This window comes from Eulemur rufifrons, chromosome 2 (genome assembly GCF_041146395.1).
Source record: "Eulemur rufifrons isolate Redbay chromosome 2, OSU_ERuf_1, whole genome shotgun sequence".
Taxonomy (NCBI): domain Eukaryota; kingdom Metazoa; phylum Chordata; class Mammalia; order Primates; family Lemuridae; genus Eulemur; species Eulemur rufifrons.
Window position 1 is genome coordinate 30,312,435 of NC_090984.1, and position 26,538 is coordinate 30,338,972.

The following is a 26,538-nucleotide window of genomic DNA, read 5'->3' on the forward strand; positions in this document are numbered from 1 at the left end:
ATCAATAGAATAAAAAAACAAAGAAAAAACACAAGATCATCCCAATAGATGCAGAAAAAGCATGTGACAAAATCCAACACTCTTGCATGACAAAAATACTCAACAAACTAGAAGTAGAAGGGAACTTCCCCATCCTGACAAAGGTCATATCTGAAAAACCCACAGTTAACGTCATTCTCAAAAAAGGCATCCATGCTTTCCTGGTAAGAGGGACATGACAAGGTGTCTGCTGCTACTGTTTCCATTCAACATTGTTCTGAAAGTTTCAGCCAGGGCAATTAGGCAAGAAAAATAATAAAAGGCAACCAGATTGGAAAGGAAGAAGTAAAATAATTCTCTATTCACAGATGACATGATCTTGAATATAGAAAATCCTAAGTAATCCACTACAAAACTATTAGAAGTAGCAAACAAGTTCATAAGTTTGCAGGATACAAAGATATATACGAAAACAAATTGTATTTCTATACACTCACAATGAACAATCTGTAGACAATTCCATTTACAACAGCATGAAAAAGAATAAAATACTTAGGAATACATTTAACAAAAGAAGTATAAAATTTATATTCAGAAAACTACAAAACATTGCTGGAAAAAATTAAAGAAGATCTAAATACAGGCATACATTGGTGATATTGTGGGTTCAATTCCAGACCACCACACTAAAGCAAATATTGCAATAAAGTGAGTCACACAAAACTTTTGGTTTCCCAGTGCATATAATAGTTACATTTACACTACACTGTAGTCTATTAAATATGCAATAACATGATGTATTTAAAAAGCACATATCTTAATTAAAAATGATTTATTGCTAAAAAATGCTGACACAGACATGAAACGAGTACACGCTATTGGAAAAATGGCACTGATAGATATGCTTGATGCAGAGTTGTCACAAACCTTCAATTTGTAGAAAACATACTACCTACAAGGCACAATAAAATGAAGCATGATTAAGCTAAGTATGCCTGTAAATGGAAAAACATCCCTGTGTTCATGTATCAGAAGACTTAACATTGTTAAGATGGCAATACTTCTCAAGTTGATCTACAGATTCAACACAATCTCTATCAGAGTCCTATCTGACTTATTTGTAGAAAGTGACAAGCTAATTCTAAGATTCCTATTGAATTGCAAGGGACCCAGAATAGCCAAAACAATCTAGAAAAAGAAGAACAAAGTTGGAGGACTCACTTCCTGATTTCAAAATTTACTGCGAAGCAATGGTAATCAAGACAATGCGGTACCGGCATGAAGATATACATATAGATCAATGGAATAAAATTGAGATCCTAGAAGTAAAACCATGTGTCTATGGTCAATAGACTTCCAACAAGGGTGCTAAGACCATTACATGGGAAAAGAAAAGTTCTCTCAACAAATGGTGCTGGGAAAACCGGATATCCTACATGCAAAAGAATGAAGTTGGACCCTTATCTCACATCGTATGCAAAAAATTAACTCAATGGATCAAAGATCTAAATGTAGGAGCTAAAACTGTAACTCTTAGAAGAAAACAGGGGTAAATCTTCGAGACCTCAGATTTGGCAATGGAGTCTTAGATATAATACCAAAAGCATGACCAACAAAAGAAAAAATATATAAATTGGACTTCATCAAAATTAACATGGTGTTTCAAAAAACACTATCAAGAAAGTGAAAGACAACCCACAGAATGAGGGAAAATATTTGCAAATCATATATCTGATAAAAGAACTATACGTAGAATATATAAAGAACTCTTACAACTCTATAGCAAAAAGACAAATAACCCAATTAAAAAATAGGCAAAGGATTTGAATAGACATTTCTCTCCAAAGAAGATATACAAATGACCAATGAGCACATGCAAAGATGTTCAACATCATTGGTCATGAGGGAAATGCAAATCAAAACCCACACTAAGATAGCATTTCATACCCACCAGCATGGCTATAATTAAAAAATCATATTATAACAAGTGTCGTTGAGCAGGTGGAGAAAATGGAATACTTGTACACTGCCGGTGGGAATGTAAGATGGTGCGGCAACTTTTGAAAACAGTCTTGCACTTCCTTATTTAATTAAACATAGAGTTACCACATTACTCAGCAATTCCACTCCTAAGTCTATGCCCAAGAGAAATGAAAATGTATGTCCACACAAAAACTTGGACACAAATATTTATAGCAGCATTTTTCATAATAGCCAAAAGATAGAAACAACCAAAATGACCATTCACTGATAAATGGAAAAACAAAATGTGGTATATCCATTCAACAGATTATTATTCAGCCATAAAAAGGAATAAAGTACTGATACATCCAACAAACAATGCTTGAGGCCAAGGAGGTATCAGGTAGTGGCTTTTGTCTAAGGGCCAGCAATGAAGAAGAGGTAGAGGAGAGATGGTTCTGAGGTCTCCTGCCCTGCTCTTGCAGCTCTGCCTGTCTGTGTGAGGCCTGAGTTTCAGCAGCCACCTTAGAGTTCCTGGGTCCCAGGACCCCCAGGACTTTTCAGGCACTAGAGGCCTTATCTGAGGCCATAGGCACTCTGACACTTTGTGGTGGTTCTAGGCCTCACAACAAGCAGAGATCTGATGTGGACTCCTGGGAGCAGCCCACACCGATTGCCTGGCCTGGGAAGTTCTGAGGTGTCTGACGGTCCAGTCTTGCCCCACCTCCCAAAGTCACACACACAATCCAATGGCATGGACTACCTTCCCTCTGAGTCCAGGGCCTAGTACAGCCTGGATGTGGAAAGGGGCAGAAGTTTCTCCCTCAGAAGGGTGGGAGTGTGTGCAGTATGCTGAGGGGCTTCTGGTCCAGGAGTTCAGCAATGGTCTGTGCTTAGATTTTCATGTGACCATGAGCCAAACTGTGGGGTTTCCTCTTACGAGGTTCTGAGTAGGGTGAGGGCATGAGAGTCAGCCTCTTCTCTCCTAAAGAGCTAAATCAATGCTCCCTGTCGGAGAGGCCTCCAAAGGAGGCTCTTGGGGCCTCTGAGGCCGGAGACAAGCAATTCAGAGAACTGTGGAGGCTGAAAGGCAGAGGAAAGGTCTTTTGGTTTCCAAGCCTGGCTGTGGGATCTTGGACAAGCATTGCATCACTCTGAGCCTCAGTTTCCCTGGGTGTCAAATGACTCCTGCGAAATTTTGGAGGGAAATGATTCAAGAGGGAGACAATACCTAGCAGCAACTTTCCAAGGCGAGAGAGGCAGACTCAGCCCGCCGTGCTGGGACAAAGGCAAGTCCAGGGTTGGGTCAAGAGGGCGCCCGGGTCATTTTGTACCCGGGCTGCGGTGAAAAGGCAGCGCAGGACCCTCCCCCCGGCACACGCCGGCGGCCGCACGTCTCGCAGCGCGGTAAGAGCGGGGTGCGGGCGGCGAGGCGCAGCCGCGCGGCGGCGGGGGCGGGCTTCGGCGGGGCTGGGCGGAGCGGCGTGGGAGCGCGGCGGCCCGGACGCAGGCGGCGCCGAGGGCAGCCGGGCGGGCGGCGGGGCTTCGGTGGCGCTGCGGGAGGCGGGACAGGAAGGCACGGGCGGCGCCGCAGCCTCGCCTGGCGCGGGGAAGGGGCTCTGCCCTCTGTCCCCCCAGGGGCTGCTTCCCGCCCCAGGTCCCTGCAGAGGACACGTGTCAGCACGTTCCCGCCGTTGTCATCTCATCCTATGTCATAGCCCCTCCCCCAGGCCTGGGACCCCCGGCCCCATTATCCCTGCGCCCAACCCCGGCGCTGACCCGCAGTCCGGGCGGGTCTCTCTCTGCCGCCGGCCAGTCTCCTCGGGAGCGAGCTGCGGCCCGGACCCCCGCAGAGGGCACTCGGCAGTGCGTTCCCACCCCTGCCGTCTCATTCCCGTGCCTGGCTCCACCCCAAGCCCGGGAACCCCGGTCCCCGACGGCCCATTGTCCTCGCGTTGACCGCAGGCTCGGCCCTCGCCACTGACCCGCGCGTCTCCCCCGCAACGCGCAGCGACCCGGGATGCAGCCCTCAGCCTGGGCGGCCGCGCGGGAGGCAGCGAACCGTGACGTGCTGGCCGCCGACCTCCGGTGCAGCCTCTTCGCCTCGGCCCTGCAGAGCTACAAGCGCGACTCGGTGCTGCGGCCCTTCCCCGCTTCCTACGCCCGCCACGACTGTAAGGACTTTGAGGCCCTGGTGAGTGTGCTTTGTCCTGGCGGGCGCTGCCCATTGCGTCCTAGCCCTTGGAGCCATAGGTAGAGGCGATTCCACCGGTGTTAGCCACCAGACTTTCCATTCCCAGCCGGGCCTTGGGGAAGGTTTCCATGAGCTAAGAACACGCCTAACGCCCTCATGTCAACACTCACTCCCGGGGCACTTGGTGGCTGCTGCTTGTGTCAATGACGAGTGACTCCCAGGAGTGAAGTGAGGAATTTAATAGTTGCATAGTCTTTCACAAAATATTCTGGCTTGGCTAGCAATAGGGTGTTGATCTGAATCAGCTGTTCTGCTTACCTAGGAAGTTATCCATCCCTTGCAAATAATTAGGCACCAAAAGTCACCAAACCCACCCAGACCTTGATCTTCATACAAGGTAATACATGGGCAGTATTTTTATAAACTATAACAGACATTACACATGTGAGCTGTTACTTCTCTGATGATTCACGATGCACTTTCTTGCAGAGTTCACCTCAGGGTCAGCATTTCAGATTATCTTTGTAATCCAAATGTTTGGATTACCTAGAAAAATATAATTTACCAAAATTGGTTCAATAAAAAATAGAAAATCGAAATAGCCTAGGATCATTAAAGGCATTGAATTAGTAGTCAAAGATTTTCCTTCAGAGTAAACTGTGAGCCCAGCTGGCTTCATTGGTGAGTTCTACCAATCCTTGAGAGAATAAGTAATTCCAATTTTGTATAAATTTTTCCAGAGTATTGAAAAAGAGGCTAGCATAACTATGATACTAAATCTGATAAGGGTGATACAAGAAAAGAAAATTATAGGCCAATGTCACTCATGAGTATAAATGCAAAAATTCTCTGCAAGGAATTTGATCCCAAATCTAGCAATGTATAAAAAAGGGTAGTTCCTGCTCCCTGGCCTTTTGACTTAAATCAAGTGTAGTATCTGTTCTTATCAGTTTAATATCTGAAATAAAAAGTTAAAAAAAAGTAATTCCTCATGACCAGGTTGGATTTATCCCAGGAATGCAAAATTAGTTCAACATTAGTCAATCAATTAACGTAATGGACCACATCGACAGGTTAGAGGAAATATTTAGAATCAGCAGATGTTTAACATTATTATCTCTGATGAAGTCTTCAGTGTTTGGTTCCTTTTTTGCTATCATTCCTAGGAGGTCAAGGGACAAACAAAGGCTGAGCCTCCTGGCCCCACCTGATTCTTGTAGCTCAGCATAACGATGTGTTGAGGGCGCCTCAAGCCTTGTGCAGGCGTTTCAGAGTACAGGAAGTGGGAGGTTGGAGAAAGAGGCAAGCTGACTGACTTCCCTTATGGTTTGTTCTTGCAAATACTCAATTTTCTGATGTTAGGGCCATGGGAATAAAACTTCCTTCAGTTTTGGCAACATATTTATGGAGCTCCTACTATGGGTCAGGTGTGAGGATGCAGAATTGAAGACCCATGGAGAAGTTAACAGTGTGTTGTAACTGTACTGTGGGGTAAGCCCCATACAGTGTGGAGGCCCAGAGCAAGGACTCCAACTCTCGGCAGTGGGCCGGGCTCAGGGAACGCCAACCACGGGATGGTGGCTGATGCCGTGCTGAGTCTTGAGGAATATGGAGGATTTCAAGGAGCAGAGAAGAGGAAAGGAGTATTCCAGAGTAGCAGGATGGGCAGAAAGCCAGAAGGTGTGAGCTTACGGAGGACAAGTGTGGTTATTGTGGGGAGCACACAGAGTTGCACGTGTCCTGCCAAGATGTGTAGATTTTTATTCTGGGGAAGGGGAGGGCATTGGTGGGATCCAGAATGCATTTCTGAAAGACCTCTGTGGTGGCCAGGGGAGAGGGATCTGTTCAGGAGAAGTAGATGGAGGAGGAGAGATTGGGGTCAGAGGGACCAAACTCACCAGAGATTGTGCCCTACAATGCAATTAATTTTTATCAAGAAATACACCTCCAGGTGGACTAGAATGCTCAACCTATTCCTTCTGGAACGACTTGGCAAATGGAATCAGGCTTGTGTTTGATGAATATGGGATAAATGCAAAGGAAGCTGTGGAAGTGTTTTGATTTGTTCATGCTTTTTAAATTTTATTTTTAATTATGCAAGTAATGTTTGAATATATTCAACATTATATAAAATTCAAAATTCAAATGATACGAGGAAAGTGAAAGTGCCCCTGATAGAGCTCACCCTATTCCACACCCCTCCCTAAAGGTACCAATTGCTGTGTTTGGGTCTTACACTTCCCCCATACCTATAATCCCTTAGGAGAGCATCAGCAACTCAGGTAGCCCCCAAAAGCCACCCCCTCTATAGGGCCAGACTGTCTTGCCCATGGGTCTTACTGTACCAGTCCTAGATAGTTACCCTTTCTCTCGGGGCCACTGGAGAAACATGGACAGATTCCTGCCATCCGGTTCTCTTGTTGTATTCTTTATTGGGCAACATTGTTGGAAAATAACCCCAGCTACACAAATCCTGGGCTGTGTGTAGGCATGGCTTTCATCAGCAGTTTCCTAGGAAAAGGCTGCTTGCCAGGCAGGGCCTGGCACTATCTCTGGGGCAGGCACACAGTCTTAGATAAACACACTTTAGGTTTCATTTTGCCACGTCACATGAATTACTGAAATGACGCAAAGAACTTGGCATCTGGACCTGTATCTGCCTCAAAGTCCAACTTTTAAAGAAAAGAGAATCAGGTATGAAGTTGACTGTCTGGATCATTTTGTGGTTACCTGAAGAAAGTATGGAGCTGTTAAAAGGTCTCTCACTTTCATTGGTTTAGCTGTGAATAAAAGCACTTGGAAGTAATGTGAAACAGTTTACCATTTTCAGCCATTTTTAATTAATTTTCTCCGCACTATGAGGTGGTATTACACACCTATAACACAAGTGTTGCAGTTTCCAAAAATTAGAGCTCTGACTTGAATTACTTTATTGATTGCTGCTTTCCTGAGAATGCCCCCTACTGAACCAAGCTCTGGGCTTCAGACAAGGCCTGGCATTATCTTGTCACTGTCTCCAAAGTCCCAAATTATCTCTTAAGGGTCTTGTTCTGAGAACATTTCTATGCCGAGTCAGCTTTTCAGTTTTACACCGGGAGCTCTTTGTATTCCCAGCACCTGGCCTGGGAGGGACTTACCAAATGTTTGAGGAATCAGAGTGGGTACGTGCTGATTGCCCAGGCTGGGGGGTTCTGAGTTTGTTCCTTGGGAAAAGGGTTGGATAAGCCTTATCAGGTCAGAGAATCTGGAGCATTCTTGGGATTTCCTGTAGCCCTTGACCCCCAAACTTCAGGTTTGTCACTTCACACAGAATCTTGTCACTGATGTCACAGCTATAAAGTTTTTTGCTTTGTTTTTGCCCTAGAAAATACCATGTCCTGGTTCTCGGTAAGGCTGCAGCTCCTTCCTGGGAGTGGGAGGCAGGTGGGAATGGCTCCTTTGTGTTAACTCCAGGCCCTCTCAAAGTGTGGCCGAGGACCAGTAGCATCAGCATCACCTGGTGCTTGTTAGAAAAGCAGCATGTCAGGCCCCACCCCAGACCTACCAACTGGGATCTGCATTTTAACAAGATCCCTGGGTGATTTGTGTGCATAGTGAAGTCTGAAAAGCACTGCATTTAGCCTACCCTGTTCCTGTTCTGGGGCCCTAACTGCTCTCATTGAGTCTCCTAGTCCTGGAGGAGTAAGGATGCTGCTGCTGTTTCCTTTTCTTTCTGGTATCTGGCTTACACGGTCTAGACAAGATGAGTCCCCAGTGTCTGGCTTAAAACATGTATTAGCAACTCTCTCCTGACCTCTCCCAATGCCACCCCTCTCTTCATCCAGGCAAACTTGCCCTCATCCTTTAAGATGCAACGAAACCTTACTGTAGTCTGTGCCTCCACCCTCTAGCGACTAGGAGTCCTTCCTCTGAGTTCCTTCACAATTTTTTTTATTTGCTCTTACAAATAATGCTGTGATAAACTTCCTTCCACGTTAATCATCGTTTGTATCTCTCATTATTTTCTTGAGGTAAATTCTGAGAGGTGAAATCACTGGTTGAAAGGCTAACAAACCTTTCTAAGGAAGGCTTTTGATGCTTATTTCCTGATTGGAAATTGGATATTGACATTTATGGGAGAGCATTCTTTACAATGTTCTCAACCTTGGCTCAAATTGAAATCACCTGGGAAACTTTAAAAATTACTAACTTGGGGGCCCCATCCTTAGATTCTGATTTGATTGGTTTGAGATGCAGCCTGGGCATTGGGATTGTTTGTTTGTTTGTTTGTTTGCAGAGAATTTGCAGTTTTTTTATTTTCCTGCTAACTGATTGGATCATTTTCATGAGCACCTACCTGCTGGGTAGTAAGGAATGATAACAGATTTAGTCTGGTCTAATAAAAGTGCCCATTTAGATCCATACTTGACATCTCAAGGTAAGACTCTCAGTCTCTCGGATTACCCTTTTATTTCCCTGCTGCTCTCAAAGATGGCATCTGAAGAGTGGGGGGAAATGTACACGGCTCTGAAAAGATACAGATATAGACATAGATATGTGTAAAGAGATGTTACTGTCAGTGAGTAGGTGTGTGGCTAGAAAGATGTCTCAGCCTATGGGATGGAGATGTGGAGGATGGAGGGGTAGGGTCCATCCTTCCAGTACCAATCACTTCCTCCTTTCCAGCCATCCCAGAAATTCAGGCCTTTTCTCAGCAGATTGGTGAACAGTAGAGAGGGGCATTAGATTAATAATAATAATATAGCACCTAACACACCACATTAATAGCGCTTACTACTTGCCTGGCACTGTCCTGAGCTGTTTGGACATGTCACTTGTGTAATCTTCCAAACAATTCAGTGTTGTAGGCTCTGTTATCCCTGTGGTCATCATCTATTCAGTAGATGTGCTGGTGGCACACCACTCTGTTGTTCCCAGCTGATGCCAATGTGGAGAACCACTGCTCTAAGGGTACCCGTGATGGCTCCTTTTGTAAAGTACACTCTGAGCCCCAATCAGTTTTAGAAAATGGGGACTTTCATATTAGGTTTGTGCAGAGCAAAGTGTGCCTCACCTAACTGTGGTGTCCACCTCTTCAACCTTCCTCTCTGTAGCCCACCAGCTCCACCCACCCCAGTGTTCCAGGTGTCACTCTGGTCCCAGAGGCTGCTGACTTTGGGTGGACCTTTGGTTCATTTCCTTCTTAGCCCCTTCACCCACGTCTAGTAACTATGACCTCTGGCACTTTCCTAGACAAGTATATGTTCCAGATGTTTATTTCTTTCTACCACACCCTTCCAGGATATCATTGCCTAACGTCTAAACCTGAGTGTCTCTACCTTTTCCTGGTGATAAGAATCACCTGTGGCAACATCGCCAAACAAGATTCCTGAGTCACCTCCTCCCCAGGAACTTGTGATCTGAGTGGTTGCAAAGTGTCTCCCAGGCTGCCCTGTCACCTCCTGCTTACGGCGAGGAGGTTGAGTTGCCTCCTCCTAGCTCATTGGTCCTCTCCTCTGTGAGGCTGTCACTCAAAAACTACCTCTTTCCCGAGAGACTTCCATTCTCAGACCCCAGGCTCTGTCAGCTCTGTCCACCACTCAGGCCTGCCCCGGACACCCCCGCCGTCTCTCCGGCTAACTCCCCATAGTAGAGGCCGCACAGGCGTAGTCTGTGGGCTGACAGGTTTTGTTTGTCCTCTGGCTTTTTGGAAATTGGGAAATTAAAGAAATACAGCCAGCCTTGGTGGAGGTTGCCCTTGGGCAGGAACCTGCTGGAGCCAGGGATTGGCTGGGTCCTTTCTGAGGCCGAGGTCAGAGTTTCCAGTTCAACACAGCCCTCCCCATTCTTTCCCAGACTCCCCCCTTACTCATTTTCTTAACTCCTCTGGCCCTGGGGGCATTTGAGCCCAGGACCCGCTTTTTGGGACTGCACTACTCACTTCTCTGCCTATCTGCCCTGTTCTTTTCCTCCCAGAGTGCCCTCTGCTCTGCCTCTTGGATCCTCTCAGCACTCTGTGTCCACTCCAACCTACCTGCTGCATGAACCCTTCCCTCTGCCTCCTCTCCCAGCCCCAGAAATGCCTGTCTTCCTCCTGAACAATTTCTCTCCTCAATCAAGTTGTTGGTAAATGCCTTCTACTGTCACGAACTGTGGTTCAGAACTCGTCTAGATGGAGATTTTCTGTCTCCTGCTCCTTACTTACATCACATACATCTTTCTCCCTACCAGTGGCATCATCATAGCTCACAGCAACCTCAAACTCCTGGGCTCAAGCGATCCTCCTGCCTCAGCCTCCCGAGTAGCTGGGACTACAGCCATGTGCCACCATGCATGGCTAATTTTTCTATTTTTTTGTAGAGACAGGGTCTTGCTCAGGTGGTCTTGGGCTCCTGGCCTCAAGCAATCCTTTGCCTCCCAAAGTGCTAGGATTACAGGCATGAGCCACTGTGCCTGGCCCCTCCCTACCTTTGACAGGGTTTAAGCATAGCCAGTAGCTGTCATGGTTGTATTATTTTGGGGGGAGGACGGATTCCAGCAACATACCTCATTAGCCTCCTAAGCAGCCTCTTAAAGTTCTGCTAGGATTGCTCCTTTGGGCTGAAATATTCAATCCATGACTAAATTTCTCCGTTCATTTGGTAGGAGGGCATGACAGGAGAAGGAACTCTGGAGTTAAGCTTCCTGGCTTCATGTCCCTGCCTTGGCACTGAATAGCTGTGTGACCCCGGGCAAGGTGTCACAGCCTCAGTCTCCTCATCTTCAAAATAGGTTGTTGTGAGAATAAAATAAGCACATGTATAGCATTTAGTCCAGTGCCTGGCATGTGGTAAGAGTTCAAACAGTAGCTGTTAGTGTCCTGTTCTGAACTTCATGCCAGCTTCCAGGCTGGCTGCTGGGCTCAGGGAGTGTTTGTCCCAACCAGATTAGAGGTGGCTTCAAAGGGTCAGGTACCAACATGGGGCTCTGCCATAACTGTTGAACAGAGAACATAATTGTTGAGCACAGAGATTGTGAATGGTCAGAGAAGGCTTCACATAGGAGATGAGTTGAGGCTGGCCTTGAGGACTGAGTGGGCTGTCATGCTAGGCAGCTGCAGAAACACGGAGGTGGAAAGACATAGGTCACTTGAAGAATAGCACTGGGGGCAGGGAGGGAGTTGGTGGTAGGAGGTGCTGTTAGGCCGAGGGCCAGACCGGATTCCCAAGGGCCTTAGGGTAGGGTTGCTAGATTTAACAAATAAAAATATAGGCCACCTAGTTAAATTTGACTTTCAGATGAGCAGCCAATACTTTTTTTTTAGTATAAATATGCCCCAAATATTGCAGGGGTTATATTTATACCAAAAAGTTTGTTGTTTATCTGAAATTCAAATTTAACTGAGTACACTCTATTTTAAATGGCAACCCTACTTGTGTGCCTCGTCCCCAAAATTTCCCTGCTAAAATGCAGACAGGTTTCAGTCACAAGAAGAAGAATCCTGTTAAGTTCTGGGGTAGATTTATTTTTAAGAGTAACATGGAAAGTGAATGGGACATAAAGGAGGTCAGTTGAGCGGTTAAAGAGTGTGGGCAGATGGGGGAGCAAGGGAGGGCAGGGTAGCAGGAGCTGTGTCTGGCAGGTGCGGTGGGAAGGCCTGGCCCCATAGGGGAGCTTGGGTGAGGCCTGGATCCAGCTCTGAGCTGGAAGGGGTCTTTCCCACTTGCCCAGACTGAGTCTCTGCAAGGGACCTGGCTAGCTGACTGTCCTTTTGTGGGGCTCCCTGGGCCCAGGTCTGGACTTTGATAAGGGCTGTGGCTCACAGGTGGGATTTGAGAACAGGAGTGATAGGGATTATTTTCTAGGCTGCAGCCACACAGAACCACCTGTAGTTAATGATGCCAACAATCGGGGTGGTCACACTAACATTACAGTGCCTGATACCTTCCTGTTGCTTTAAGCACGTTACTTGTTTAACTTGATTAACCTTCACTGGGATCCTGTGAAGTAGCCACTAATATTAATATCAGCCCAGTTATGTATTTGAGAAAACTGAGACACAGGAGGTCAAACAGCTCACCCAAGGTCACACAGCTTGCAGAGGAGGAAGAGCCCAGGATAGGACCCCAGATGCCACAGAGGAGGACCTGACAGTTGACCACGTCACCATCCATTTCCCTGACCACACGCTGCACTTTCCTATCCTGTGCCTATATATGGCAAACCCAGATCACACAGCGCCTCCACTGTGAGGCAGTTCCTGACCCCACCCACTTTTCCTTTAGCCCCTACCAGACACAAGTCCTGCCTTGTTCCCTTACTAGTTTGTGTCCATCTTGGTTATGACAGTGAATACTTTTAAGTCATAACTATTTACCTTTCTGCCTCCACACTTGACTGGGGGCCCTTTTTAAAGTCTAACGTCCCCTCCCTTAAGCACAGGGCTTGATACAGAGTAGACACTCAGTAAATGTTCCCTGAGTAGGGCCAGGCGCGGTGGCTCATACCTGTAATCCTAGCACTCTGGAAGGCCTAGCCAGGAGGATCGCTTGAGGTCAGGAGTTCAAGACCAGCCTGAGCAAGAGTGAGACCCTGTCTCTACAAAAAATAGAAAAATTAACTGGGTGTGGTAGCATGTGCCTATAGTCCCAGCTACTTGGATCCCTTGAGCCCAGGAGTTTGAGGTTGCAGTGAACTATGAGGATGCCACTGTACCCTAGCCAGGGCAAGACTGTGTCTCAAAAAAAAAAGAAAAGTAAGTTCCCTGAGTAATCCAGGGACCTGGGGCTGGGGCCATGCAGCCTGGGGTGAAGCAGGCCGGGTGGAGCTTAAACAAGAAATAGAAATAGCACCAACGCTTGTGGAGCATGTACACATCCATTCTTTTTTTTTTTTTTTTTTGGGGGGGGGGGGTTTGTTTTGTTTTGTTTTGTTTTTTGAGACAGAGTCTCACTCTGTTGCCCGGGCTAGAGTGCCGTGGCGTCAGCCTAGCTCACAGTAACCTCAAACTCCTGGGCTCAAGCAATCCTCCTGCCTCAGTCTCCTGAGTCACTGGGACTACAGGCATGCGCCACCATGCGCAGCTAATTTTTTCTGTATGTTTTTAGTTTTCCAGCTAATTTTTTTCTATTTTTAGTAGAGACGGGGTCCCGCTCTTGCTCAGGATGATCTCGAACTCCTGAGCTCAAACGATCTTCCCGCCTTGACCTCCCAGAGTGCTAGGATTACAGGTGTGAGCCACCGCTCCCAGCCTGCACATCCATTCTTTAAACAAAACTGAACTGGATCCTCACTGGCACTCCATGAGGTATGTAGAGAGAGTTTTGCTAGAAGTATGAGGCTATCGATTGAATCTTTGGATATAGAGACAGAAAAAAAGTGGCCCTGAAATGTTTCTAATTTTCACCTGTAAAACTAAGAAAAAAACCCAAAGTCAGCAACAGTCAATTTTCTAGAAAAATGGAAAAGAACCCACTAGTATTCATTCATAAGTGCTAACTACATCCCTAGCAAAGCAGAGGGAAAGGTTGCTGGGTCGAGGGTTGTTGTCTAAGGAGAAATATAAATGGGAAGAAAAGAAATGGACCTGCATAGACCATGCCCTGAGAGTCTGTTACCCTCTTTAATCTTCCCGACAGCTCCGTGTGGACGTAGTGAGGTTAGGAGGTAGAGGCTCAGCCAGATTCGGTGCCTTGCCTAAGCAACAGGGATTCAAACCAAGGTCTGATTCCAGAGCTCATGCTCACTCTTCTACATTCAGGAAAGAGGAGAATTAAAAAACACAAGACAGTTCTTGACCTCCAGGAGTCTGGCCATACTGGGGGAAGTATTGGGTGTGAGGGCTTTCGGGGTTAGAGGAGAGAGTGGTCTCTTTTGGGCCAGGGGTGCCCACGTTGGTAGAGGTGAGGGAAGGGGCATTTCAGGTGACTGAGTGAGCAAAGGCTTATAACAAGGCGTGTTCATGGACAGCACCAGTCTGTGGTGGAGGGGAGGGTGAGGGGTTGAGATTAGGCCAGGGGTGTCTTCAGTGCCACGCTGGAGAGGTTTGACCTCTAGTCAGTCATAACTTCTGAGCAAAAGCTACAGACCTTGTCACTGTCTTTAGTCCAGGTCCCCGGTCCCTTGTCAGAAATCCTGGCACCAAATAGGTTTCGGGATTCAGATTCTTCCTGATTTTAGACTGGTAATAAGGTGCTGCCCATCACAGGGCACACTCGGGCATCAGCCTAAATCTGAAGGCTCTAGGGTGGCTCACAGCCTGCAGCTCCGTAGCCTCAGGTGTTCCGTGTCTGTGGAAGTCCTTGCAGCAGTCCATACAAAGGCCCAAGAGCTACTCTTTGTCCCCCAAAATGACAGCTCAGGGGCTAAGAGATGAGGCCTACATTGGGTGGGTGCAGGAATTGCTCTGGCCTAAGTGAAGCCCCATTTTTCTTGGGGGGCTGATCTCTCTCTCGTGAGAATGTCCTACACATGGCTGCCAGGGTCCCTACAAAACATCGTCACACTCGGGAAACCCAAAGCCATGTATTCCCCATTTACAGTTCCTCCCAGTCCAGATGTAGTGTACCATTCTGGGTCACTTTTCCCATCAGCGGTGTTGCCTGGTTATTTTTATGTAGTTGTCATACTGCCTTTATCTGGTCTTCAGGGGAACAGGTTAACAGAAGTTAACCGATTCTCAGGCAGAAGGGAAAAGGCATTGTAAAATAACCCTTTACATACATCATATACTCAGTAACACATCCAGTAGGGTGGCATCCCATACTCAGACACACTCATACCCCTGCAGCAAAAAATGCATCAATCGTAACAGGAAGTGGGATAAATGAAGACTACACAAACTTCACATCAGCTCAGCTCAGGTCAGGTTTGATACTAAAAAAACAAAAAACAACCTTTCAGAGTTCAGAGCTTTTCTATTCGGCAAGGGGGATTGTAGACCTGTGAATTTCTCCCCTCAGGGACATCTTGAGGCAGGGCAGTGGAGGGAGTGGCCTGCCTTACCGCTAGAGGGCCCCCGGCCATCATTTTGCCCAGGGTCCTTGCTAACGGAGGTTTCTGCCTCTCTTCAGCTTGCAGATGCTAGCAAGTTACCTAACCTGAAAGAACTTCTCCAGTCCTCCGGAGACAAAGACAAACGGGCCTTGGACCTGGTGAGCTGGATTTTATCCTCAAAGGTCCTGACGATCCACAGTGCAGGGAAGGCAGAGGTAAGACCGGTCTGCGGGAGCACAGATTCCTAGGCCGGAGGGCTCTGGGGCAGCACTGTACCAGTGGCTCTGTGACCTCCCTGTGTCCCAGACCTACCTGGGCAGCTTGCTGAAAATGCAGATTCCCAGACTCCACCCGCAGAGATCCTGATTCTGTTTCTGGAGTCAGGCCCAGGAACTTGCACACTGGCAGTGGAAAGCTGGGTTCTGCCTCCTGCTAACTAGTGACCTTGAGAAGTTTCTGGGTACATTTCAGTAACTCAATTTCCTCATCTGTAAAATGGGGTGATAGTATGCTTCCATTGAACTGGCTGTGGATTTTCACACCTAGAATAATGCCTACGGGCATATACTAAGGGCTCAGTAAATGTTAAGTATCATTTATTTAACAGGCACTGCAGGTAATTCTGATAAGGGTGACCCTGATCGTGCCTTAAGAAACATTGGCCTAGTCCAGTTGTCGGGAAACAGAGGCAGAGCCCAAAGTAGTGGAAAACCTCGTGCTCTGGGTTCAAATCCCATTTCCATCAGATATTGGGTCTCCGTTTTATTAAATTGAGAATAGTAATAGTTGATTTGTAAATTGAAAATATCAATAGTTACCTCAAAATGGGGCTGCGAGAGAATGTGTGTCACCCCTCAGCACAGTTTCTGGCACAAGTCAGACATTGCATAATTTGGTTGACCTTGCCTGGCTGGGGTCTCCCAGGGACAGGCTGGGATGACAAGTACCAAAGTGTAGGACTTGATTCCTGATCTGGGGCTCCTTCCTTTGAGTGGTGGCAGGGGTATATCTACTGTTCTAAACTGAACTAATCAATTTCAATTTAAGAGCGTTCAGTTTTACAAGTTTCTGCTAAAGACAAAAATCTTCGCTAAGGGGTGTGCAGTTTGGTGCCTTGGATTCTGGAGTCTAAGGGACACCCATTTGTATGGGATGTTGACATAAGGAGCCCTGGAGTGAGAGTCAGGAGATCTGTATTCAGGTACAGGCCGGGCTGCTAATTCCTAGACAATATTTGCGTTTCACTTTTGTCAACTGTATGTATCCTATCTTATAAAAGGATATTATAATACTAAAAAAGAGGATGGTCTTGACCTCAGAATATAGGACATTTTTTCCAAAGAAAGGATCATGACAACCATCTATCAATATAAATGTATCTGTTACATTGCCCTTATTTTTTCTCATTCAATCCTAATCCAGAGAAGACTGCCACAGACTGGCTTTGGTCTGTGATCTACTGTCTTATTTATCTTGTGTTGCTATAAAGCAATGTCCAAGGCTGGGTAATATATAAAGAAAAGAGGTTTATTTGGGCTCATGGTTCTGCAGGCTGTACAGGAAGCATGTCTCCACTCACGGTGGAAGGTCAAGGCGGAGCAGGTATGTCGCGTGGTAATGGGGAAGCAAGAGAGAGGAGGAGGGAGGGGTGCCTGGCTCTTTTAACCAACCAGCTCTCGTTGTGAACTAAGAGTGACAATGTGCTCATCATGGGGGAAGGGCACCAGCCCATTCATGAGGGATCTGCCCCCATGACCCAGACACCTCCTACCAGACCCCCCGACCTCCAACACTGGAGACTGAATTTCAGCATGGGATTTAGAGGGGACAAATATCCAAACCATATCACCTACCATTTGAAAACCACTGAAATGATGTAGTCTCTGCCCTGAAAAGGATTATCATCCTTGAGAAAGAAGTTGACTCTTCTGTATCAATTACTCTTGTGTATCAATTTTGCTGCATAACAAACACCCCTAAAATTTAGTGGCTTAAAATGACAAATGCTGATTGCTTCTCTTGATTCTGTGGATTGGCTGGGGCTGCATGAGCCAGTGTAGCCTCACTTTTCTCACATTTCTGGGCCTTCAGCTTGGGTGGCCGCCATGGCTGAGGCTTGTCTCTGTGAGGCTCTCATCCTGTAGGAGGCCAGCCCAGGACAAGGGTGAAGGGTTCTCAGCAGCAAACAAGGACTTTTCAAGTCTGTTTGCCATATGTATGCTACTGTCCCATTGGCCAAAGCAAGTCATGTGGCCAAGTGCATATTCAAGGGGTGGAGAAATAGGTTCCATCTCTTGATGGCATCTTGGTAGAATCCCACCTGCAACATCATATTGCAGAGGGGTGTATGGACGCTGATGGGAGGGAAAATTTGTGGCTGTTTTTGCAATTTATCCTACCTTTCTGCTTCATGAGATTATTGTAAAGATGGAATGTAGGAAAGAGATGTGAAACTGTTAAGAAAATTAGACGTGATCTTCAGTTACAAGGAGCATTTTATGCTTCTCTGCCTGCTATAGGGAGAAATGTTATTAGAGGAAAGCAGTCTTGAGCTTTAAGCTCTGAGTTTGCTTATAAATCAATGCCTCTATCCTCATGAAACTTGTTATTCTCATGAGCAGAGCCCATGGGAGTCAATCGCAAGGTTTTAGGAGGCCACTTTTGCGGCACATTTTACCAGCTTCCCAAATAAAATTGCATCTCCTTTCGTTTTCAAGTTTGAAAAGATCCAAAAGCTGACTGGTGCTCCTTACACACCTGTTCCTGCTCCGGACTTCCTGTTCGAAATCGAGTACTTCGACCCAGCCAACGCCAAATTTTATGAGACCAAAGGAGAACGAGACCTTATCTATGCCTTCCATGGTAGCCGCCTAGAAAACTTCCATTCCATCATCCACAACGGCCTGCACTGCCACCTGAACAAGGTGGGGCCTCAGGAGCAGGGGTGGGGTGGGGGGGTCCAGAACGCTGAGGAGCTGGCTGGTGGGGTGTGGGGGCGGGTGGGTTCCCCAAGGCCTTGCTGCACCAAGTGTGGTTTGCACGCCAGCATAACAGCATCACCTGGGAGCCTGTGAAAATGCAGACTCCTGGAACCACCCTAGACCTTCTGGAATCAGAACCTGCATTTTAACAAGCTCTCCAGGTGATTCTTATGCTAGTTATAGTTCGAGAAGCATCGATTTAAGGATCGTTCCCAACCTTGGCTGCGCACTTAGAATCACTTGGGGGACTTTAAAAAATCCCAAATGCCTGGCTGCATCCCAGACCAAGTAAATCAGAATCTCTGTGAGTGGGACCAGGATATCAGTTGCTTTGAAAGCTCTCCAGGCGATCCCAGTGTGTGGCCCGCCCTCGCTATTCAGTATGTTCCCTGGGCCGGCAGCGTCCGCGTCACCTGGGAGCTGTTGAAATGTGGACTCTCAGGCCAGCCCCGGACCACCTGATCCCAAAACACTCTTTAGCAAGGTTCTCAGGTGCTTCATGTGCACACTGAAGTTTGAGAAGCACTTCCTTAGGGGACGCTCCAGTAGAGGCAGATACTGGAGAAATTGAGGGATGTGCTGAGATGCACTAAGAATAGTTCCTTTCCTTCCCTCCTTGAGCTTCTTTCCTCCCATTTTTAGGAGTTAAAACAGTGCCAGCCACCCTTTCTCTGCTGGCACTTACTTTACCCTTCAGTGAGGTGTAGGAGGAAGATTACAGACAGGCCCTGGAGCTAAAAAGACTTAGCAGCCCCATGGCCCTGGGCAAATTAAACTCTCTGAGCCTCAGTTTCCCCATCTGTAAAATAGGACACCATTATCCTCCTCCTGATATGTCAGAGGATTCAAACAGTTCATGTATACAAAGGGTTCTCCATGGACAGAGTACCAGGGAAGCAATAGCTGCTTTCACAGGCTGATGGAGAGGTCATCTGGGGTAGCAGGGGAGCCACAGGCATTTCCCGCATCGTGGCAGCGTCTGCCTTGTCTGTGAGGGGCTGGCTCCACGGGCCATGGGCTCAGTTGTGGCTGCTGCAGCTCTGAGGCTGGAGACGTTTCCCAACCTTGCTGCATCTGATTAGTGCCGTTGAGTTTTGCTGAGAATGACGGGCTTGTTTACACTGGCGCTCAGTTCATACTGGCTCTCAGCTTACTATCATGGCCAGGCTACTGGAACCCAAGGGGCCTCTGCTTTACACCGGAGCCAGCCTGGAGAAGTTGCTTGCAGATGACACTGTTGTACACCAGACCTTCATTTCAGTGCCCCAGGGAGTTTGCTGCTTAGAGGCCTGGGTTTCCAGTGAAGGGCTTGCTTGAGGGAGCCCATCGTCCAGTTGGAGCTGTGAGATTGTTTTCAGGATGGAGATACCCCAGGCTTCCCACCCACATGCACCTCTGCTCACGGCAGCCTTGCGAGAGATTCTCATGTCTAGGGAAGGGTGAACACGTGGGCAGGCATAAGTGGAGAGTGGATGAGGGGTCAGATCAGAGGGCATCCAGCATCCCTGGAGAAGGTCTGTGTCAACTTTTGAGAGATGAGGACACTGCCTAACCCAGCAAGGAGCTTCCCAAAAGCCAAGCAAAAGTTTGTTTCATTTCCTCTAAGCTTCACATAACAGGCTTAAAATTGTAGAAGCCTGGTGCCACTGAATAGGACATTTCTCAGTTCCAGAGCATAGGATGTTCTTCAGTGAGCTGTTCAAGTTCACTAATCGTCGTGAGATACTGATGGCATGGCTCAGGAATAGCAGTTGAGTTTCAACTTGAATGTCAAAGTCCATTGGTAGCAGCTGGACATTATGTTGAGAAGGATTCTTGAGTCATTAGGAATAAGTGCTGTGATAGATACTATTATGTTGGCCATTGTGGTTGATTAGAGATGTCTGCCATGGGTAAAGGATGTGTTTGCCATGTCTGCCGTAGCCTTGACTTGCAGGTACTTCACTTAGCATGTGTCCTCATGGAGCATACCAAGTTAGCACCCACCACCGGGGAGATGCCTCCTAGGTTTTTAGACATTTTCTCGGTTAACACCAATACAAAGAGCACCCTGCCCTTCATGTAGGCCTCCTCCTTTGGTTACAGTTTCTGGTCCAAGGGACTCATTTCTTATCAAAGTCATGACTCAGAGTACTTCCACTCTCAGTTGCGAACCCCTCGCTGTACATGAGGGTTACATCAGTGTAACCATGCTTAAGGCAATCATGTAGCAGGAATTACTCTACACAGTATAACATAAGAGCCTGAGATGGAGTACCCACCGTTACTTACCATCTCTCACGTGCCATGTATCCTGCTCTACATTTTGTGCATATTACCTCACTTAATCCTCACCCACGACCTTCTGAAGGAGGTACTGCTGACACTGTTTTGTAGATACAGAAATTGAGACACAGAGAGTTTATGTAACTTGCCAGCTTGTTGCAGGATTCAAACCGAGGTCTGTCTGGGCTCTTACACCTATGTTTTTTTCTCTTAACCTTGACCACAAGGAACTGCTACTTTGCCAGGCTAGATGGCCAAATCAATCAGTTAAACTGCTGTCAGAGTGTAATAATCCTATGATGATGTCATAGGATTATTTGATCCTGGGTCTTGCTGGGAAAAAGGGGGCTTGAAAATTTTGTGTTTACAACTCTGTTGAAGAAAAACCTGTGTCGTCTTGCTGTGCCAACTCTGTGGTTACCCATCTGTTTGTTTTCTGTTGGCCTCTGCCATTGCAGACATCCTTGTTTGGAGAGGGGACCTACCTCACCAGTGACTTGAGCCTGGCCCTCATTTACAGCCCCCATGGCCACGGGTGGCAGCGTAGCCTCCTCGGCCCTATCCTCAGCTGTGTGGCCGTGTGTGAGGTCATTGACCATCCAGATGTCAAGTGCCAAACCAAGAAGAAGGGTGAGTGAGCGCTTGGCCCAGACCTGGGCTGCAGGACTCTATTGGGTGTACAGGCTTTTGCTGGCCCAGCTGTCGGGTGGAGCACCCATTGCATGTCAAGGGGTGGGCTGGGTAACACAGAGCAATGCAGGACAGGGCCTGCCTTCAGGGTGGGAGCAGTCTTCTTGGGGATTGAACATGCAATGGAAAAGATCACTTAGCATGAGGTGGTAGGTCGGGGGTGCCTGGTGACGGACTGAGAAAGTCCTCAGGGGCAGCTCAGGGCAAGGAGCGATCTTGGTGGGTTCAAGTGGTCAGGGAAAGCTTTATGGGGAGGTGAGATTTGATTAAAAAAAAAATACGAATGGTGAGGCCAGAGCATGGGCTCCTTGAGGGTAGGAATGAGGCCTCATTCATTCTTGGGCATCTGGTGTCAGCAGAGAGCCTGGTACGTACTTGGCATTCAATAAATATTTGCTAAACTGAAGCTAAGGACACTGGGTCCAGACCCTCTGATCTACTCGGGCGTGCCGGAGCCCACGGAGGGGAAGCGGGGGCCACGGGGAGTAAATCCTGGGCTCTCCAGAGAGCGATGACTCGCTGCATCTCATCCCCTGGCTCTCATGTGTCCCTGAGACTACTTGCCCTGTGCCCCCGCTGTGCTGCCCCCCAGAGACAGTAGAGAACACAGCACTGTCGTTCCAGTCTCCAGCACTGACCTGTTGGTTCCCCTGAGAAAAGGAAAATTCAGAAAACTGACTGTTCTGGCCTCTAATGTAAAACAACTGGAATTCTGAGAAACAGGTCCAGGCCTGACACCACCCCCCCAAACCAGATGGCATAGACATTTGCATTTATAATTTTTAGGAAGTTTGGAAAGCGTGACATTAAACATCAAAACAAAACCTCGCAGCCTCTGCTGTCATGCACTGTTGGCCCTTTTTTTTTTGGTTTTGTTTTGTTTTGGTAGAGCTTTTTCATGTTATTACAAGTAAACATTAAAAGAAAAGGGTTTTTTTTTGTTTGTTTGTTTGTTGTTTTGTAAACAAGCCTGGAAGGTAAATGTTCAAAGAAGCTCAAATCCAGCAGGGTTTGTTTAAAACGCCCACTAAGAGACTTGTTTCAGGTCAAGTCCTGCTGCTGTTCCCAGCCCCAGAGCACTTTCCGTGACAGCCGTCAGTTTCCTCCTTCTCTCTGCTTTGTTTTTCCTTCCTTGTATCCCTTGTGTTCTATTCCTTTTCCCTTCTCCTGCCTCCCTGCCAGGGTCTCCTGTTTTCCTGCAGCTGCTTCACACACACACACAGGCCTGTTCCTCGGCCTGCTGGGGCTTCTCCGCCCTCAGGACCAGGAGGCTTGACTCGTTTCTGTTTATAATTGGCTGCTTTGTCCATCGGATCTCCCCGGTAAAGGTGCGCCTTACTCTCCTATTTCAGATTCCAAGGAGATTGATCGCAGAAGAGCAAGAATCAAACATAGCGAAGGTGGGGACATCCCTCCAAAGTACTTTGTGGTCACCAATAACCAGCTGCTGCGAGTGAAGTACCTGCTGGTGTATTCACAGAAGCAGCCCAAGAGGTGAGAAGGACAGTCCCTGCGTGTGGTCCAGGAGAACAACCGAAGGCCGTGCTCCGGGCGTTGGGCTGCTTAGTTGTCATAGTCATCCGCCTCCCCACCCCCAGCCGTAGCTCTCTGCTAGGTACAGTGTATACAAAGCACTGTGCTGCCCGTGGCGAGGGGTGAGGAGTAGGAGTCGGAGAAGATGTGGTCCTCACCCTACGAGGACTGTATATTCTAGTGACAAGGTAGATTTGTAAACACAAATAGCACGAGGGACTGACTGAAGCCAAATTGGCTGCCCCAGACAGAGCGGCCCCTTGGCCACTAGGCCCGGGACTGCAGTCTGAAACCACGGATGGGGGTAAGTGGAGGGGCAGGGCAGTGACTGGACACTGCTGGGGTTGTGTGCAGCCAGATCAATCACTTCCCCTGGTGGCTGTGCCACCACCGCCTGCTCCTCTCTGAACCTGAGATCTTTCTCTCTAAAATGAGCGCGTTGAACACAATAGCAGATAAGGGCCTTCAGCCCGTGAGGGCCGTGGCGGGTGCCTGGTCCCATCTCAGCAGCTTGGTAGTGGGCGTATGTGCAGGCTTCTCCAGGGTTCGGGGTCACCCCGAGATCTTGTCGCATTGTTGGAATCCATGTAGAGCTTCTTGTGGGGATCAGCAGCAGGTGAGCAGGTGGTAAGACAGGACAAGGGGTCACTTTTAATAATCTCCACTCTTGCTTTTACACAGCAGTGGTTTCCACACTTCCAGATTTGGAAAACCAGTAAAATCCCCCCACCACCACTGCTGCTGCCGCCCGCCCAAATTTGGGAAGTCTGTATAGGGTTGTGGGGGACATCATCCTTTGGTTTAAAATCATCTTTTTATGCTTGAACATTCTATTCTTTTCCCACTCCTCCGTGGAGTGTCTCTTTAAGAGCACACTTGGATGGTTTGGATTATCTCCTAGTGGGCCAAAGAGGATTTCCGCAGCTTGGATTTATATCTGTACATGTCTAAAAGTGAAAAGACCTTTGTTGAATAACCTGCCACCTGCCACCATCTGGGCAGACACCCTGAGCTAGGTCATTCTTCCAGATAACCAAAGTCTTGCTTAAGAAAAGCCGGGTTATAAAAGGTAAAAGAGGAGCCGTAGAAGGGAAGATCGGGATGAGCTCATCGCATAGCTGTCTTTGTGCATTTAGAAAACGTTCTGTTGAAAGGTGTGTCAGTGCCAGGGCAAACAGCCCCAGATTTCTTGAGCAAAGGAGCACGAAGCTTCATTTCATAGCTCACGCAGAGGATGGAATTCATCATTTCGTCTTCTCTGAGCCAGACTTGTTACATACACTTGAAAAAAAAAATGTTTTTCTATTTTTGCCAACATCACTCTTTTCTCCCCCTTAAGCAGGGCTTCAAGCCAGCTCTCCTGGTTTTCCAGCCATTGGTTTACGGTCATGCTATCCCTGTATCTGCTGCTGCTGCTCATAGTGAGCGTCATCAACTCCTCTGCTTTCCAACACTTTTGGAATCGTGCGAAGAGATAATCTTTCTGGGCCTGGTGTGGGGGCCACATCGACTATGTGCCTTATGATGACTTGTTCTGTACCTCGTGTGCCTCACGTCCAGCCAGGTGGAGCCTGGGGCCAGCTGGGACACCACAGGTCAATTTCGTATGCCATAAATGTATTGATTGCCTTTGACGATGCTCCCGGCCACACTCCAGACGACAGGGACCATGGGTTTCGGGGGAGCCCTCCCGTCCGCCCCTTCCTAACCAGTCTTAGGGAGTTGGCTTTTCAGCCAGGGCCAAAGGAAAAAGTCCTGCTGCATTTAAAAACAAAGTGTCCAAGCTGTCAGTGGTGTGTTTACAATCGCTCCTGGCGGAGGTTGGCTCTTTCTCTAATGCCTTCTGGAAGGCGGAAAATGTGGGGACTATAAATTACTAGGCGGTTGCCTTGTTTTGACTTGAGACACCCAAGAGGAACAGTCGTGTTTCTCATAAAAATCATTGGGATCATTTTTGAATTCCATCAGCCTTTGTACGTGAGTGCAAAACATTTTAACAGTTTTCTCAAATCAACAAACAGCCTCCTGCTACAGCTGTACCTCCCCCCCGCCCCGTCCCCCCTCCCTGCTATTCTCTGACAAACCATGGATAAGAAAGGAGTCAGGGGCCTGATAAAAAATACAGACTTAATAATGAGCAACTCAAGTCATCATTTGCTAAAAATTACCAACTACTGCTTATAGCTGAAATGGAACCAAATGTTTGTTTTCTGATTTTTTTTTTTTAATAGCTATTTGACAAATTAGGCTTTGTGAGCTGAGTAAAAGGGGAAATTTCTAAACCTAGAGCACTATTTGGCCAGTGTCCACAGCCTCTTTCCTGGCTGTATTTTAGAGAAAGGGATTTGAGCATTAGGCTCGCCTCCTGTTCTCATTCTCACGAAGCTGCCTTGACCGTGGCCTGCCAGCCGCGAGTGCCACGCTGCAGGCCTCTGGTGGTCTGCTGGCCTTTGAGACAGAGGCCTGCCTCAGTGTGCCACAGATCTGCACGGTGGAGCCTCCTTCAGGGGGGCTGCAGGTCTCTGGGACTCATCCTGGGCTGTAACGTGTAGGAAAAGCCTCTGGCCATGCGGACAGCCGCGGCCCTCCTTATATTCTCCGCTCCTTTCTTCCTACTGGGTTTCAGCCATGATGGGGCCCTGTATGATTTGGGGGTGCAATTTCTGTAAAGAAGGGGAAAAATCATTTTATGTAATTTGTAAAGTTGTGAAAAGTCACTATCACGGTTTATACATTGAATATTGGAACATTTAAAAACTAATAAAGATATTTTCTTAATGACCAAGTCACCTTTGTGACTGCTTTCTGCCTGAGTCTGCTGTGTGTGCCACGTCGTTAGAAATCTCATCCTCCCTTTCCTTCCTTGTTTGACGTGGCCGTTTGCGGGAGAGCATATATCGCCAGGATATCTAGTAGGTTTTGGATTTCCAGTCACTGGTTTAACAAATGTGAGCACCTATTGTGTGCCAGGCACTAGGACTATGAGCAGGATCAAAGTCAAAGTGCCCCTGCCCTCACAGAGCTGGCGGTCTGGCAAGGTGGGCAGATGGACAGATGTTTTGGGAGTGAGGTCAGCATTAGATGGTGTTAATAGTTTGCCCAAGGTTATATGGCTAGGAAGTGGCAGGGCTGGGAGTTGAACCTGGCAAGGCTGGTTTTGGTGTCAATCTCATAACCAGCCCTCTCCCCTCCCAAGGAATTGGTTTTAAGCTAAGAGGTAGAGGAAAAGTGTTTCAGTGGGAACAGCACATGTAATGACCTAGAATTCTCAAGTTCTCGGAGAAACTAAAAGCAGGATGGTCGGAAAGGAAGAGGCGGTAGTGAGGAATCAGGCTGGAAAGGTGGGCAGGGCCAGATCTTGAAAGACCTTAAAAGCTGTGGGCAGGGGAGAGCCATTGGAAGATTTTTAAGGAAATCTCAAATTTAGCTTTCAGAAAAATCACTCTGGCTGGTGGTTGGAGAATGGACTTAGGATTATTTTGAGGATTAAAAGAGCTGATACTTACAATAGCGCCCAGTGCAGGGTAGATAGCTGACATGCATAAGCTGCTGCTATTATGTTGTTTGTTTTCGATGGCCCAGCAGAGCACAGCGCCTGCAAAGGAGACGGAGCAGGAGTGTCAGAAATAGGAGAAAACCAAGATAGCAAAGTGTCGTGGAAGCCAAAAAGGAGGGCTAACGAGCAGCGTCACATGCTGCTGAGAAATCGGGATTAAACCTGAGAAGTGTCTGTTGAATTTACTGAGCTGGAGATGACTGGCAGACTCAGCGGGAACAGTCAGCGGAGTTCAGCGTAAGGGATGTGGACAAAGTCAGACTGCACAGAAGTGAAGTTTTTGCATGGTTTCCAGAAATTCTCCGTGCCCTGAGACCTGGCTGTCCCGTTAGCTCACTGCTGGAGAGCCAGGCTGAGGAGTGGGTCTCTTTCATTTAGGCAATATTTATTTCAAACTTGACCCTGTCTTTTTTCCCTGAGTTTTC

The 26,538-nt window shown here is 47.5% G+C and overlaps 1 protein-coding gene and 1 pseudogene across 3 annotated transcripts; both read left to right on the plus strand.

The window, feature by feature from the left end:
* Positions 1–3,512: 3,512 nt before the first annotated feature.
* PARP16 (poly(ADP-ribose) polymerase family member 16) lies at positions 3,513–25,338 on the plus strand. Of its 3 annotated transcripts, none has more exons than XM_069458835.1 (6): positions 3,513–4,135; positions 15,166–15,303; positions 17,806–18,012; positions 20,793–20,964; positions 22,377–22,518; positions 23,897–25,338. In XM_069458835.1, the coding sequence occupies exons 1-6, from the start codon at positions 3,962–3,964 to the stop codon at positions 24,033–24,035; spliced, it is 972 nt and encodes a 323-aa protein (XP_069314936.1). In that variant the 5' UTR covers positions 3,513–3,961; the 3' UTR covers positions 24,036–25,338. The 3 variants fall into 3 exon arrangements, with proteins under 3 accessions (XP_069314936.1, XP_069314944.1, XP_069314950.1); XM_069458843.1 differs by having other exon boundaries at positions 23,900–25,338; XM_069458849.1 differs by lacking the exons at positions 15,166–15,303; positions 17,806–18,012 and having other exon boundaries at positions 23,900–25,338.
* Positions 5,038–5,125, plus strand: LOC138380956 (U2 spliceosomal RNA; annotated as a pseudogene).
* Positions 25,339–26,538: the final 1,200 nt, after the last annotated feature.